The following is an 18,000-nucleotide window of genomic DNA, read 5'->3' on the forward strand; positions in this document are numbered from 1 at the left end:
GTCTCTCACAGTAGGCATGACCCCCACTGACAGAGCGGATTTAATATTGTGGGCAGAACATGATCAGGTCATTATAGCGGATCACTTCAGGTCAGGTTAGGCTTTTTGAGGAGGAAGGCAGCCCCCCCAGTTTCTGCTTTTGAATTTTTTAAATATACGGTTCCAACTGACACTCTGCTTTGAGTGTAATGGATTTTAAAAAGTGAATTAAAGGCATTTGTTTGAATACTTAACATTCTTGATTTATGTAATAAAATATCAAAATTTAAGCACTATATATATTTGAGTGAGTATAGGAAGAAAGAAGACACTCAGTCCAAATCCATAGAAATGTGGCAGGTTGTTCAAGATGAGTGCAACTGCGTAACTCAGGTACTCAGGTATCTAGATGAATTGTTGTTGTTAAGGCAAATAGTCATTTATTTCTCATTTGAACCATTTATTTATTTTTAAACTTCTGTCCAAAGTGAGCTTTAAATCTTTGGTTGAGGTTTTGGTTGAAGCATATATGACATAACCTTTTCAACCTTTGATATAATTTTTCTTTTCAGTTAGAAGTTCATGGACATGGCAAATCACTGCAATATGTCTTTATTAGCATTTAAACAGCATTCAAAGTTTTTCAGTCTAAAAACATTCTAATCTTTGAAAACGAATATTGTTTTTTCCAAATATAGTTTGTGTAGTGGTGCATTTTATTTTACTGTTAATGGATACTATGCCATGCAGACATGTCATGTCTTGTCTATATATCGTGGTTTCTTATGGATTTTTACCATTATATTTACCACTCGCTAAATGGCTAATTGATTATTTTCCTGTTTGATGTCCAATATCCCTGCTCAACATGTAGTTATTTTCAGTGTTGCAGGGAGGACTTTGTCCAAATCACCCTCTGTTCTTAGATTTTTTTTTTTTTTTTTTTCAAACCGATCCCTTAATAAACATTTACAATTTATTATTGGTAAAGTTTCTCCTATAATCTTCTCACTCAGTTCTCGGAATGAATGAGTGCAGCAGATCGGTGACGATAAGAGGGTCAGCTGCAGTCTGGGTCAGATGTCTTGGATGGTGTGATCTGTTTGTTCTGAGTTATTCTAGTCTAGGACTTTGCCTCAGTCTCATTTTGCTCAATATAAGTTAGACTTGTACTTTAATTGTCTTTATATCAACCAAATAGAGGCATTTTCTTGCATACTTGGTTATTTCTATGGTTTAAGACCAAGATAATGTTCACTAACCACAGAGTCAATTCCCTTTTTTAAGTTCTGTCATTCTGTTAATTTGTAAACTTATGTTTTTATATACAAGTCTTGCCAGTCCTTTGGCATCATTACTGATTTCTCTGCAGTGTCTGTCTCTCACCCACATGTCTCTTCTCGTGTTTCCTCTCCGTCAAAGTCAAAACAGGTCAGGCTACATTGTTATAGACCAGCAGTCGGTGTCGCTTTTGATTCATGTGTTACATGGAAAAATAACACAGCAGTTATATTTAGCTCCTAAAAAGCAGATTTCAAGCCTCTAAGATTTTTTTGGTTTGTGTAAATATCACTCTCATTTCATGTGATATAAAGTTGTCGCTCTGACAAACATAAGCTCCAGCAGTTAACAAGGAGCATATTGTGCTCTAATGTCCTTGTTACAGATCGATTAAAGTTTGTCGGATAAGGTGCAGAGATGTAGACCTGTGCAAGCTGCACAGTGAAGTTAAAAACTAAAAAGTATTCTAGTTTGTATTTGCCTCTCGACGGTGACACAAGATCTGCTGAGCTGACACATAACTATTATTTTTATCTTACTGTCATGGGTTTGTGTCATACAGCTTTCAGATATTATCAACTCAGCATGAGCTTCATGACGGCACTCTTGTCACTGGCTGCCTTCTCTCCACTGGGCTATATTAATCAGTAATAACTTTTTGTAATGTCTCGGGGGAGGTAGTAAAAGGTTATGGTTTGGTATGCGTGATGCATGATTTTCATGACTCACTTGTTCATATAATTCACTTTTTTTTTTCCCCATTCTTGTTGAATCTGATGTATTTTTTTCTTTCCATAGAAATGAGTACCTTGAACTGCAGATAATCTGTGTGCAGTTCTAAATGAAATACTCTAAACGAAATCATAGATCCAAGTGATCTATGATTTTAAAGAATATCTGCCTGTATGGTTTACAGAGAAATGTAATTAAACTTGCACAATAGTAGCAGCTACATTGTAAACATTTCCGTATTGTAAAAACAAGTTGTCTTGTTGCTGTTATTCTTGTTGAAAGTCTTCCATAGAAAAAGACTTGCAGAAGACAGGTTATCTTGAAGAGTTTTTTTTTTTTTTAGTTAATTCAACTTTTGCAACGAATATCAAAATATGATGATAAAACATCAGATTTGGGTGTCAACATATATTCATTATTGTGAATAATATTACTGAGTTCCCAGTAACATGATATCTACCTGATGGTTTCGATCCACAGAGCTGTTTCTACGTTCATGCCTCTGGGAATACCTCTTTATTTCAGGATTTATTCTATATCAGTTGATAATCAATTCATTGTTTGTTAGTCAGTAATGTTCAGTTGACTCATTTCAGTTAAAGTATTTTGTCTTCAGTATATAAATAAAGAAAGCAGCAAATTGAATCAAATGTTTCTTAGTGTTTATACGATGATGTGTATTTAGCAGTATTGTCAGTGATTAATTTTCTCTCTTGACCTATAACTTTAACTGTTAGTTAATAGCTCCTTTTGTGCCCAACATGGGGAAAAAAATAAAATAAAACTGCACAGTTGATTGGATATATTCTGTGATGTAGGAATCCTAAGTCACTCCCAGATTGGTCCTTGTATATTCTTTCAAACTTACACCTAAATAACACAAATAAGATCCAAATGTGTTTCTGCATTATAGTTATGAAATCACCCTCTGAAACATACAGTCAAACAATACAAAACAAATTTTAGGTGACATTCTCGTCACTGAATTTGTATAGCCTTTGTGTTGCTTACTGAGTCAAGGTGGTCAGTTTTTATTTTTACTTTTAAAATGTTTCTGAAAGTGATTAGGCTATGATCCATGAAGCACTTCTGGTCACCACCGATGCAACTCAAATTACCATACTTGTGCTGCTTGAAGTCAGTTTTGTAAACACCTTCTGCTTTGGCAGATAAATGGAGCCCGGATTGCTCATGGTGTTTTGGATTAACCACCAATGGAACACAGTAGTTAGGGGGGGTTTAACCCAGCGATCCCTGTTTAAACACGAGCTCTAAATCCAAACGGTTAACATGCAGGCGCTCACTGGGGCATGAATTGCTGCCTCTTCATGGATAGTTAGTCACTCATGTATTAAACACATTTTTTTTCTTCTTTAAATTTATGCATAATACAGCTTGTCAGTACCAGTGCCACAGTGCCTGTGTATTTGGTCCAGAGAAGTGGACGGGATAAATATTTGCGTGAAGTGTTTTGCAGTAGAGGAAGTATCATGTATCTATGAGCGTTTTCTTTCATCACGTTAAACCTTGACTGGACATACCATTTATATGTATCCACAGATACACGAAGTAAGAACTTGTGTTCCTCTTTCATTTTGATTATAAGAAAGAAGCACATTATTATATGTTCTTATGTGCCAATATTATCATGATGACAGATATGACATTGAAACATTATTGAATAAATCTGCATAGAACTTTCAACATTTTTCCGCATCTTCTGCAGTTTGTCTGTTTCGTAAAACTATTTTTTTTTAAATAACGTGTTACTTGTAGAGGCCTACAACACACAATCGGCTTAGTAGTTAAAGTGTTATCTAACAAGGGGAAATTAACAAAGATACAGCACAGAGAAGAAACTCTTTGAGGAAAAAGTATCTATTTTGTTCTTAATTATTGCTTATTTTAGTGTGTTCCTGCCCGATTGTTGTAATGTAGTTACAATAATCTGCAGCTTTACAAGTTGCAACGTGTAATGAGGAGGTCCTCAGTTTGTGCAGTCCCTTATGTTTTAGGTAATTGCTAATAATTGTCAAACACTCTGCACTAATCTCACTCGGGCACAACCTCTCAACTCAGCTTGCACACAAGCATAGACGGAGCAAGTGACAATACAGAGGCCCGTGTCTCCATCAATATGCTTTCAAGATGGCTAGGGACTTTAAAATTAATCAATAAAAAGTGGTTGGATGGACTTGAATTTACTACTCCGATGTCTGGTCACGCATGGAAAGGCCAATAAATGTGGTAAATTATATTTGTATACCAAAAGTAAAATAATTGGGATTAATATTCATACACAGAAAATTAACTGACAGTACTACTGTTATCAGTTTCTTGCTGTGAATGAACTTATGGACATGATTTGTCATGAACAGACCTCACATTTGCTCTCTGTGAAATCATCAACCTCCTCCTCAATAAAATCCAGGGTTATGTGTTTGGCTGATATAACCGTCAGAAGAGAAGTTTTATGAGCAACAACTTGTGCATATAAGCATACATCAGTTTGTAAGACGTATTGTTATCATACAATCATTTAACATTTCATCATCACTGCTCTATATGAAATACTGCAAGCTTGTCATAGTCAGCTAGCCTGTGAAAGTGACTTTAGAATGAAATGAACTTTGACACTGGTGTATAATTGACCCTTTTTTTTTTTCATACCCCTTTTCTGTTAACAAATTCTCAGGTGGTTCCATCCCAACATTACTGGAATCGAGGCAGAACAACTCCTGTTGACCCGGGGCGTCCACGGCAGTTTCCTGGCCCGGCCGAGCAAGAGCAAGAAGGGGGATTATACCCTCTCTGTCAGGTAACATAAGCCAATGCTTACATTTTTTTGACATTGTTTTTGTTTCCACCACCAGCCTCATTATTTAACCTCACTGGTTCAAAGTTCAATCCTGAGAACAAACAAACTGTTAGTATCATTTTGAGAGGCTGGTTAAACCATAAATGCAACGAAAATGGTCAAATTTTGTCTGTGTTTAGACCATTTTTAGTCAAAGTTAGACCAGTTCAAAGCTAATCCAGATATATACACTTGCGTAAGTAAGCTTGAATGTCCAGATGACACAAAAAAGACAAAGGTGCAAAGGTTAACTGCTCAGTACCCTTAAAACAATTCCTCCACCCTGCGTTCCCTTATTCTCAGTCTGAGAATAAGGGTTGTCTGTGTTGGTAAGAAAAAAGCCCAACGTTTACCACTCAGATGTAGACGAGACCCTAGATTCCGCAAAATTCATTCCCTTCGGTCAGCGGTGACGCAACTTTTTGTCTGCAAGTGAATAGATAGCATTTAAACAGAAGTTGTTGTGTGTGAATGTTTCTGGGATTATATTAGATAACACATTTGGAATGTGTGATTTGGTAATGTTCTGACACAAAATGGAAAGAACGCTTGAAATTGGTCAACTTGGTGTAGTGAGTAAATCAAATAGTCAGATGTCAAATTTGGCAGTCCTGACTTGTCTTTTGTCTATTAGATTAAGAAACCTGATATTTAAAATGTGGGTGGTGTGAAATTTCTTGTAAGAATACTTGGCGCTTGTGATTATATAGAGCAGGAAACCAACTGAAATGGAAGAAGAGAGAGTTTGAAGAGTGGCTCTAACTTGGCAACGGAAGCTTTTAAGACATACATCAGTTGGCAAAATGCCTGGAAGAGGGCCCTGACGCATTTGTTACTGTGACTGTAGCTGCCGAGTGACACGAGCAGGAGGAGGCTGAGTGAGGGAGACAGAATGAGGGTAGTTAGACAGGCAGTGGGTTTTAAATGATGTTCATGAGTGGGGGACCTGTTCAGGCTTTGACCTTCACCGAATGTGGTCTGTGGTTGAGGGAGTCGTATGTAACCACCTGAAGGTTGCTGGGTTGAGTTGTAGCCACAGCTTGTGGTCTTGACAGACTTAAACACACACAGAGACTTAAGCACACGGAGGTCAAGTGGTCAGTGTAAAGCCCCGCCACCTGCTCCAGAAGGTAGGTCACTGTAAACAAAGGGGAAAGAGGATAAAGCAGAATTTGTATTGAGCAGGTTATCTAACTTGTGAAAGGAAAAAATAGAAAATAAATGCACGCACTAAATCCTCTGCTAAGAAATACAATTTTTAATTTATAAGCAATAAAATGTACTTTAGCTCAGTGGCTTTGCCTATGCAGAATTACTTTGACTGCTGTGATCTGTACCTCATCATGGCTAAAATTGTTAAACAGTTAACAGACTTCACAAATCTGCTCTACATGTCTAACTGTTGGCTAATTTACTCATCTAATCCAACCTAATTTACCACCAACTAGTGATAACAATGTGATCCTTCTACTGCTGTCCAAATGGATATGATTTCTGCAAGTTGTCTGAGACTGAAAGGAAACACAAATTGTAGTTTCCTCGAGGCATTCTTGCTAATGGCTGACTCAGCAGTCACTGTATATGTGCATATAGTAATGGGTGCTGAGGGAGTCTGTTTTTCGTTTGTTTTTATCACTCCAGTCTTTGCATATCCTTCTCTTAACTCCACGACCTCCCTTCTTCTCTTATCCACAAGGTTGACAGAGGAAGTAGGGGTCAGACAGAGCTACTGCTCTGAAGTCTGAAATGCTAATGAGAGCTTTTTGAGGGTTTAAAAAATGTAATCAATTCAGATTTTCATGAAACTCAAAGAAGAAGGATAAAGTTTTATGCAGAAAAAGTTTGGCTATAATTTAAATACAAGTTCTGCTCAGTCAGGAAAAGTTTTAATCTGTCCTTTTTCATGTTCTTTTTGCATTTTGAAGACCCAAAGGAGGAATTTAAGGGCAATCTTAAAAGAGAATTTTGCTGGGCAAATTACCACAGAGAGCGAATTGATTTCATTCCAACCTCCTTATTACTGTGTAATTTCACAGGGTGAAAGAGAAATGCTAGTTATTAATTATTACAATTGATTTTCTTTTCAAATGTTTCATCAGCGGCTATTAATGTTAATATTAGATTCTGACTTTTCCCCTAACCCATCACCGAGGTATGTCGACCATTAAGATCCATACATGGAATCCTGCCAGTTATCCCCAGATCACATTTTGTGACAAATGGGATTCTAACTTTTGATATTGAAGCCCTCTAACTTAAAAAAAAGACCTCATGCCCACTAAGTCTTCTCTAGCTACTTCCAGTACCTCTCTTCAAACCTTTGTCATTGGAAGTGTCTGTCTTCTTTACACACATTCTTTGGCCTTTATAATTGTACCGCCTTGTTGGTTTTAAGTTCTGTCATTCTTTAAAATGAAAACAACACTTTGGAACATTGTTAAGAAAATTTCAACACGAACAAGGGTTACTTTTATACACTTTTTATACAGTCTTTTACACTCTCAGCGAACAGTGGCATTTGGTGTACTTTGATCTCCTAGTCGGCATGGACAAAGACGTAAAACTGTGCATTGTAATTTTTTTGCTCTCGCATAGGAAGCCATTGTTTGATAAGACAAGCTGCTAATAGTAATAATGTAGCAGAGCTGTTTTTGGAAGACGAAGTGACCCCTTCCAAAATCAAAAAGAGTTATTGTTCTTTAGATGAGAATTTCTGCTATTTAGCCAGTTATCAATTGTAGAAATATAATTTCTATATAATCAAAGATGAGCTCCCGTCTCTGAGCTAGCATATCTTGTATTATTAAAGATTTTTTGCTTGTTGGTCTTCTTTTGTTCCATCGGCCAACCTTTGGAAGTGGCCTTAAGGCAGCTGAGAGGTGATGCCTCGCTATTGTATGCCTCCACCATCGGGGTCAAAGTGGAGCTCACATCCACCTTTCCTGTTCCAGAGATATGGTTTTAGATAATGGCCAGATATTGTTCTTGCAGAACATTGATGTCAGAGGGGAGTTGTCATTTGACTTTCTTTTTTGTATAAAATGTCAACACTTCATAATTTTGCCCTATTGGATGTATGCGTACATTTTTGTCACAGTTTTGTCTTTCACAGTTTTAGCCTTTTCGTTGTGAGGTTGCATTTGATCTTTAACCAACAAATTCTAATCGGTTTATCCTGAACTCCAAATGCATATTTTTTGCTGTGTGTTATTAAAGTCCCTCCAGGTGTTCCTGATATCACATCCATGATGATGATGGAAAAAGACAACCCTACGATATAACGCCTTTGGGATGCTTGTTGCTGGCACAACTTTTTACTAGATGATCCATGACTTCTGTCCAGTATATCAGGGGGAAACTCTTTAGATACAGAACACACTCCCCTATCGTCCAATCATTTAATTTTGAATTTGAACATGCTTTCTCTATAGTTTAGGTTGATACCACTGTAGCTGTCTTTAAATATACAAAAGGCCAACTGAAATTCATCCAAAGCTTCAGCTGTCAACCTCATTCTTTTAAGTGAACTGGATAAAGTAAGAAAGATCTCACTGATATTTTTAACTGTATATACAGTATTGAAATGTATTTTTTGGAATAGACTCTAGTCAAAGCAAGCCATAATTTGATCATTCTGTGCTTGTACATACATGCATATGTGGATTTTGTTCGCATACTTCTGAGTGGGCACTTCTGTCGCTCCCTGGAAATCCCGTTCTCACACCTTGCAGGTGTGCATTCACGGCCCTCAAATTTAAGCAGATGGCGAACCTCAGATTCTATGTGACACTTAAGCAGCCCTCATATGAGCAATAATCACTGGTAGTGAGAGCTGGATCTGCAGCTTATTACTCAGACACTGAATGCCAGACTTTGGTGAAACTTTGCAGTCTTCAAAACAAAAGATAACATCATGTCAGGAGTGTATATAAGATTAAAAGCACAATACAGAGCAACAGTGCATGTTGTTAGAGCACTACACAGCCACGGTGCATACTGAAGCACTTTATGATCGAATAAAAGAAACACTGCACAGCTACAGTATTATATTAGTAATAAATGTCATACCATCAGGTCGTTAACAAGCTATCAAAGATTTTCCTTTCCCCACAACTTTGAGTGCAGATGCATAAGGACCTCATCAGGAAGACGGCATCCAAGTTGTCCTGACAGTCGGCACCTGAGACGATGCTGGATGGACTTAATTGTTGAGAAACTTCTTTCATATGCGTCTTGTATACAGGAAGGGGTCAGTGAAAAGTTGTAGGCCAGGCCTATTCACTGACGAGCATAAGTCATCGAGTTCATCTTTGGTAGGAGCAAACAGCAGAGCAGTGCAATGCTCCCGCATGTTGCATCTTACACTCACCAGGTCAATGTCTTTCTGATCTTTGTCCATCTAAACTGTCTTCTGATTTACCTCAAAGGCGACAGGCCATGACTGTCTATGTATTCTGCTGTCCATGTCTAATTCTTGCACTTTTGTCTGTCCCCTCCCATGATCTGCTGAATGAAGAGACAACATTCAACCAAGAGTGCCTGAACAGAAGGTTGCATCACAACACCTCATTCTGTCACAGAGACTTTAAAAAAAGATTTTATGGCCATGCCAACAGAGCTGTTGACTGCACCTGCAAGTTTTAGTTCCCTGTGATCTTTATTTGTTTTGTGATATACAATTCAAGTTGAAGGTCACTGTTTGAACAAAGCAGAGGGGCTCATATGGAATTCACTAATGCACACCTGCAGATCAGGACTTGCAGGGTTGGTCTAAGTGTGACAGGTGTGCTGAGAATGTCGTCTTTCTGCTAAAAAAAAGTCGACTACTTTTAGGGGGAGAGCAGCCAAAGTTAAAGGGTAAGAATTGTTGAAAGAGTTGTTCTTTTTTTGTTTTGTTTTTTATTTCATTGAACTTCCTTATTTTGCAATGTGACAGCCAGGTTGTTTCAAAGAATAATCTTGCCCATAAAAAGAAAACACTTTGTTGATTGTGTTTCTGAGCTGTGCCATCTCCTGACACACTGGTTGTTAGACTTCTGCTCTATTTATTGCTATTATCTTTTTTTACAGCGCTGCTGTCACCCAGTTATTTGTTCCTTGCATTGTTTGTACCAGTGATCAGCTGTTTATGCTGAAACCAGCCAGCGTAGCAGACAAAACAACCTCCCTGAAGAAATCAGAGCAGGACATAAGTAGAATGTAGAAGATCAACAAAATGATGAGAGAAAGCAACAGAAAATAACAGGAGTGTTAAGAGCTGTATATCCCTTCTATCGTTTTGGGTAATAGGATGTTGCAGGACTATATGAAGTATGAGATTGTGTCCTTTTATTTGTATTTTTCTTACACAGAAGCGAGGCTGCAGAAATTAGTTCACTCACCCCCCCCCCCGTTCCCATTGTTGGCTTACAGATAGTTCAGGCACATTGGAACAAATCCGAGAGTGGCAAGGATTAAAGCAGAGGCTTTTCAACAAATAGTCCAGCCACATACCCCGAGAGTTTTCATGGGACATTTTATTTGTGTAAATTCTCACGAGACTCTGTAACTGTACCTACTTTGCAGAGTCCTAAGTAGTTAAAATAGTTAATAGACATAAAAAAAATAGTCATGTTCCAGACATGCTCATTCAGGCATATATTTTACAGCTGAAATAAACAGGATGTTGATGGGAACATTTAAAAATGCAGAACATCATTCATTGAGGAAGAACAATGTTGTAGAGGTGCTTCTCTGAACTGTAACTACTCTTTTTTTTAAAAAAAAAATAAATTATTATTTTTTTTTTATTACCTCCTGAAAATTAGAGATTGGACATGTTGTTAATGATGACCCACGAAATGAAAGTATTTCATCCACTTTAACTGTCGGTAAGACTTTGTCATGCAAGAACTGTATCATAATTGGGCATTCTCAACCGATGCACTTAGATTAATATTATTACTACCCATCTTTGAAGGTTGACTTTAGTGTTACACACAGAATTGGATTGGATCTAAATGTAGGTCCATCTGATTTCATCTGAGACGGATAAGCATGTTGAACTCAACTACTGCAGAAGAACCTTGCAAAAAATATTGATTTGGTTAGTAACCATGTTTTGGAAGAAAGTATCCCTATATTCTTAAAAGTGCAAAAAATGGCACATAGACTAATAAAAACTGGTGCTCTGGGGTCCAGAATTGCCATCTGCAAGCTTATGCGCATTTTGACTAAGGACACAATATTGTTAAATAACCTTGTTGGTTCAACACAGCTGAGAGGCAAATAAACAACATCTTTATTTCAAAAGATAAGTAAAGATGAGTGAATCCCATCACTTAAATTAATGGTATAGAACAATGTTTTTCTTTGAGAACGTCATCCAGTCATAGTTAACCTTGTACCCTTTTTTGATTATACTGTCATAGTTATATTAGGTCATCTTTCCTGTATTGGCATATAAAGGAGTGATCCTAAGCCAAGCAAAATTGAGGCTGTTTCCCTGTCTTCTAAAGAAGACCAAATTGCAATAAATCCATAAAGGTTATCTGTGTGTCATAGTGTGAGGCCATGAATTGAATTTAAATCTAATGGGTTTTGTTTGCCTCATTCCAGAGTTAATGGTGTTAAACTGTGAGAGAAAAGAGGGTTTTGGCCTAAAAGTTGAGGAGGGGCCTGCAAAGGGCTCATAGACCTGTGGCACTCGGCCATCGTCCACTAATAGAGCCATAAAGCAATTACCAGAAAATACAGGGAGAAGGATGGAGGGAGAGATGGATTATGGGACAAATAAATGCAAGAATAGAGGAGAGGATTTATAGTATACCGAGTAGGAGGAGGGGAAGTGAAAGAAGGAATGTGAAATTTATTAGGACAAGGAAAGTGATGGAGGGAAATGGGATTTGTGCCATTTGATATCACCATTAGCTGATAATCAGTTTGACAGAGAACGCAGACTGTTGTATCTCAGCCTGCAGATCAGTAAGTGCTGACTGCTTGGCTAAGTCCTCTGAGGGCTCTGAGTCGTCATACTTAATTTGTTTACAGAATGTTTTGTTTATCTCAGCTGATGAAACATGTTAGCAAACGTCACTGGAGATGGAGAATGGAAAAGTGAATTTGCATAAAAAAAATCATGAAGCGATTGGGCCCCAGAGTGGACTACCTTTTCTTCTCTTGCTACCAGGCAAATATCTTATGGATCAAAGCTGTATGTGTGTGTTTGCATTTGGAAGTATGTACAGCCTTTCAATCCGCCAGAGGAATTTGAATATGCAAACCGGTACCATGTTGTGTTTTTCTGGTTTATCATTCTCACTCTCCCCATCTGAATGCGTTTGTTTTCTACAGTGCTGCAATCATAGTAAAGCCTTCATGCAAATACATTCTATATAAAAACTACGGAATATCAAAAAAGGATGATCCCTTGTTGAGAAGATTTGTGTAAGATTGAGAGTAAAAAAATATCCAGTTTGTGTCATAATGCATCCATCTTTCATCGCTGGATTTTTCCTGCGATAGCTTGGAGCTAATTTATTAGGCAGATGAAATGATCATGTTCTAAATTATATTTGTTTAGTTGCATATTTATACTTTTTTAAATAACAAACTTTGCAAGAAAGGCCCAACATATCAGAGATACTAATTTGTCACAGAATATTTCAAGTAAATAACAGATGACATGACAAAAGATTGAATAATGTAATTTGATATGTGTCTTCTTGAGCACAGTTTGTTGGAAATGAGGCTCAGTCTTGAAATGTGAGCAGATGGTTTGATAAGCTGGAGTTGTTCATAGTGTATAGACATTAATGCTGAGAGTGGGCGAAGTCTTGATATTCTTTGTGTGAGCATGTACTGTATTGGCATGTGTGTGGGTGGCTGTTTCTGTGCGTTCAATGCTTACATTTCTGCAGGGTATAAGTAAAAAGGACTTTTTTTCAACAGAAAAAATGCTTCTTAGAATGTTTTCATGCCTCACAAAAATTGCAGTGATTTAAAATCCGACATTTTTTTTTTTTCCCCCCTCTTACTCAGGCGGAACGATGAGGTGACCCACATTAAGATCCAGAACACGGAAGAATTCTACGACCTGTATGGAGGCGAGAAGTTTGCCACACTGGCCGAGCTGGTGCAGTATTACACTGAACAGCAGGATCTCCTTCGTGAGAGGAATGGCCATGTCATTGAGCTCAAGTATCCCCTCAACTGCAAGGACCCCACCTCAGAGAGGTGAAGTTTAACTTGCATACCAACCCAACACCTTCAAACAGCCTAAAATCAGCCTAAAATCAGGCAGATTAGCACAGGTTTGCATGTAAATCTCAGCTCAGCCAGATATATTTAATCAAAACTTATTATAACAGTATGAGAGTTTATTCCTGACCACAGACCAATTTTATTCAATAGCTTCAGGTGTGGGGCTGTAAAACCTCATACTGCAATGAGAAACAATTTGCCACCTGAGAACATCCACGACAGTTCGACCTGATGAGGTCTAAATTCTGCCGGCGAAGCTTCGTCACTCTCTAGAAAGTAAAAACTGTGGGCAAAATATTGCATTCTTGTTTTAATTATGTGCATGAAATTGGTTTCATTTATCATTTTCATTACTTTGTTTGCATTTCCATTAAAACTTTAAAAAGTTAGAGGGCAGTCTACAATTTCACTACAAGCAAGCAGGTCAGATTCACTAATATAGGGACAAAGAATGTAAACTTTGAAAAATAACCTGGTTTGCATTCATAATGATCATCATTAATATTGAAATAGTTGGACCTTTTTGAGCAATTGCCAATTGTGCTTTATTACTGATTACAGGTGTATATTATATCATCTCTGCATACAAAGTGTGTATATATATCACTATTTAATGAAATATCTCAAATATATTTTGCAAATTGCAAAAACACTGGCAAATGTCTTGGTTTATATCAGCTCCTGAAAAAGATGTGGTACAAAGTGCTCAACTCTGTGTAAATGTCGCTTAGGTGCTTCATGATACATATTAATTAGGGCTGGGCGAGTTAACTCATTATTATCGCATTAATTCGCTATTTATTTAACGCCGATAAATATTTTATCGCGCATTAATGCAGTTTTTTACGTTTTATTTATTTTATTTTGTAAAAGTCTGTTGCTCACAGGCTTTTATTTTGTAAAAGTCTGTTGCTGTCTGCTGCGGAACCGGAAAAGAAAGTAATCGGCGGATCCACCAAACATGGAGAAGGGTACGGAACTTTTACTCGGTCATTTTCATTTGAAAGTTCTTCCAGACGGCGGAGTCGACAGAACCAAAGTCATCTGTAAACACTGCCAAGTTGAATTGTCTTCTCAGCGTAGTAGTTCCAGTCTAAAATATCACTTAAAGGCAAAACACACAACTGATAGCAGCAAGTCATTCAAGGAAACAGACAGTGGAGCGAGGCTTCTACATAAAAACTACAGAAAGATGCTGATGTTAAAAGTGTGTTTGCACAACAAATGTTATGGCACTTTCATTCATATGGCAGCACATTTAAAATAAAGCTAAATGCTAAAAGCTATACACTACTTTTGGATTCATTTTTAGATTTTGCGTACAAATGTGATTAATCAGGGAAATCATGTGAGTAATTAGATTAAACATTTTAATCGTTGCCCAGCCCTAATATTAATAATTGTACTTCTACATAAGAGCTGAAAACATGTTAAACAGTTGTCTGCTGTGACTATAAAGGAAGTTGGGGAGAAAAACAAGAAATTGACCTAAAAAAGCAAAGCTTTGCATTGTGACAACAACATCACAAACTCCAGCTATTCCACTCAGAGCTGACAGTATCAACAAAAACATTGAATTACTGGCCCATGGCCACATTACCACTTAGTAAAGTGTTTCAATGGACTGGCAGTAGGGAAGAATCTGCCATTAACTCATTAATTATGTACCAGTGCACCTACATGTTTACACATCCAGTTTGAAGAGAGGATGCACTATTCTGTACACGCACTCCCCCACTCATTAAATTCAGATACTGCTCCCATCCACAGGCATAAATAGGAGCACATTCCTAAATGCATGTTTGAACAAACTAAGTGGTTGATGGTGGTGTTTTAGCCTGTGCTTGGCAAACATCCTTCAGAGTATACATCAGCTGTATGCAGTTATCCTCTTCATCGCACCAAAACGCTTCCTTTTTTAGACGTGAGACCAGAGCAGCTGATATTTTAATGTTTGATGCATGCAAATGGAAAGTGACCTGATCATACTTGTACCATAATCTACACATTGTACACAAAATCATCTCGTATAGATTTGTGCTGAGCAGGTTGTGCTTAACTCCTCTTCTGCACATTTGCACACTGCAGAGTATATGTCTTTAGTTCTATTTAGGTCTACAGGCAACTTGCAATCTATGGTTTTGGTTTGTGGTTTTTCCATTCTACATGCGTCTCTTGTCAGCGTTTCCTCCATGTTCTTGCTCACCACAAAGGGGGGAAAAAAATGTAGACACACAAGTCTTCTTGACATTAGTAAAAGTGTGAAAAATGTGGCATTTGAGTAGGAGTTTACGCTCACATGCACATATAGATTTGCATTAAGTTAAACCCCAAAGATGCAATAAAGAACATTTTTCAGGAAACGTGAAACGTATTTCTAATCCTCCCCCACAGCTCCAAATGTTTTCGTCTCAACTCCTCTCACTTGTCTTGTAATTTTGTCTACCATGCAACTTGGATTCTCAGACTTTGGCAGTTGGAGGAAAAAAAAGACCAAACAAAGCAAGTCACTGAAATGGATTGTGTTTTTGAACAGATCTGTCTTACATTTTTACTTGGTTCTATTTGCTCTCATTGTAAGTGATCTGTCACTGCGAGATTCACTTTGATACAGCAGCTAATATGACATCATGCCCACATTGAAAGGTTTAGATTCTTTAACATCACTTAGAGTTCATATTGAGAAGAATTTAGACACTTTGGTTCAGGAGCTGGAGGTATTCATGCTTAATATGTGAAAAATGTAATACATTTTTTTTTTATTTAAAACAATCATAACATGAGATAACAGTAATTGCTAAATAAAATAAATTGATATTCCATAACAATGCTCATCTAATAGTGCGGTTATATATGAGCTTATTTCTTGAAGACACACAAGGTCAAGATTTAGAGTTTGCAGCATCTTTGAGTTATTCCTAGATGTTGCAATAATTGACATACCATTCTTTCAGTAGTTCTTTTCCCTCTGAATTGTGTCTCTGTTTTCCTGCATAAATATCAGATTCTCTCATTCTTGTCCAGGTGGTACCACGGGCGCCTCTCTGGCAGAGATGCAGAGAAAATGCTCACAGAAAAAGGCAAAGCTGGCAGCTTTCTGGTACGGGAGAGCCAGAGCACCCTGGGAGACTTCGTCCTCTCGGTTCTCACCAATGAGGAGAAACAGGAGAATGTGGACCGCAAGACCAAGGTTACCCATGTTAGGATTCGCTACCAGGTGAGATAAATCATTTCAGATAATTAGAGGTCTACGTAATTTTTTAATAATATCCCAAATCTACATAACTGATTTAACGGATTGAACTGGGAGATTTGCAACAAGTTCATCATTCAAACAATGTGAGGAACCCCTCAGACCAGCTGTTGGTGTAATTGAATTGTTCTTCCATCTTCAGGAGGACGGCAAGTATGACGTAGGTGGCGGTGAGAGGTTTGACACCCTGGCTGACCTGATAGACCACTACAAGAAGAACCCCATGGTGGAAACGAGTGGCATTGTAGTGCACCTCAAACAGGTATGGAACAGAAGCCGATGACACAAACAAAAGCATCAAATCTGGTGAATCTTATATAGTACTTTCAAGGCATGTATTGAGCATGTACCTATGCTTTTAGAATTGAGAAAAACATGTTGTTTTGATCTTTTTTTCTCCTTTATGTGGCAACGACAGCCATTTAATGCCACAAGGATCAATGCAGCCAACATTGAGAACCGGGTACAAGAACTTAACGAAGTAGCAGATAACTCTGAGAAGCCTAAACAAGGATTCTGGGAGGAATTTGAGGTATGTATAAAACAGACATTCCAATTAATCATTATTTATGACATGACTGTGTTTAGATTTATTTTATTGTTAATGTGTCAGTCATTTTCAAGGTTCAATGTTCAACTGAGCTTTCCTTCTGTCCTCATGTACGGGAAATGCAATTTTCAACCAACTGATGAGTCACTCATAAGAACTCATATGCATATTGTGTATTGAACATGTAACGTTATCAAGTGATAATTGAATTTTATCTACGATTTCCACAAGGTGTGTTTGTCTGGCTATTTGATTGTCTGTTCCACATTTAAAATCCTGTTTTGTGATGACTATTTGCTTGTAAATTTGCTTCAACACTTTCAAATTTGTGTGGATAGCCTAACATGGGCCATATGAGCAACGCTGACTAAGATATTTGCAAAATCAAATCAGGAAGCCAATAAACATTTTAAACTAGTCTGACTGTATTTGCATATTTGGCATACTCCTGGTTTTTGTGTTTGCAGCTAAGGGACTGTATATGTTTGCTGTAATTGCTTGACATATTCTGACCTTACTTGGCAAGAATGAGAAAAGAGCTCTTTTTGCAGCTGAAGGAAAATGCACGGTGAAATGCTTCACTGCATTTATAGCATTAATTCTGAAATATAGTTTTCCTGTTGTTGCACTCCAGGGTGACCCCTGGTGTAATGAAGGCCTATTACACAGTTAATCAGAGTACTGAAAATATATAAATGTCTTTGTCAATGTCAGTTGGAGGCTCTTTTGTTAGAAATTTGCTTGAACTGGTTCTTATACTAAAAATGATAGAAATAAAATCTTTTAAACTTCTTTCTCCCTTCTGTCAGGTACTTCAGCAGCAGGAATGCAAACTGCTGTATCCCAGGAAAGAAGGACAGAAGCCAGAAAACAAGAGTAAAAACAGATACAAGAATATCCTCCCCTGTGAGTCACGCTGCAACCTGCCATTTCCTGTCTCTCCAACTTCCTGTGGAAAGAATGACACAAACAGAAAGACAGCGTAGAGGCCTGAGCAGCGCATAAAGATTTGACTTCTGATCACTTGCTGCCTATTGGATGACATTTAACGTGTGATCTCAGGAAACTGTAGATGTTGTTCGATAATACCTTTTTTTTAATTGTGTG

At 37.6% G+C, this 18,000-nt stretch overlaps 1 protein-coding gene across 2 annotated transcripts in view; it reads left to right on the forward strand.

Moving 5' to 3' along the window:
* The window catches only part of ptpn11b (protein tyrosine phosphatase non-receptor type 11b), a 38,901-nt gene that overhangs the window by 7,678 nt on the left and 13,223 nt on the right, over nt 1-18,000 (forward strand). For both annotated transcript variants that reach the window (XM_075476034.1, XM_075476035.1), the window contains exons 2-7: nt 4,688-4,810; nt 12,869-13,063; nt 16,115-16,307; nt 16,486-16,605; nt 16,762-16,875; nt 17,703-17,799. In XM_075476034.1, coding sequence (XP_075332149.1) covers nt 4,688-4,810; nt 12,869-13,063; nt 16,115-16,307; nt 16,486-16,605; nt 16,762-16,875; nt 17,703-17,799 — 842 coding nt within the window. The remainder of the gene's footprint in view (nt 1-4,687; nt 4,811-12,868; nt 13,064-16,114; nt 16,308-16,485; nt 16,606-16,761; nt 16,876-17,702; nt 17,800-18,000) is intronic.

Source organism: Odontesthes bonariensis, chromosome 10 (assembly GCF_027942865.1).
Source record: "Odontesthes bonariensis isolate fOdoBon6 chromosome 10, fOdoBon6.hap1, whole genome shotgun sequence".
NCBI classification, from domain to species: Eukaryota; Metazoa; Chordata; class Actinopteri; order Atheriniformes; family Atherinopsidae; genus Odontesthes; species Odontesthes bonariensis.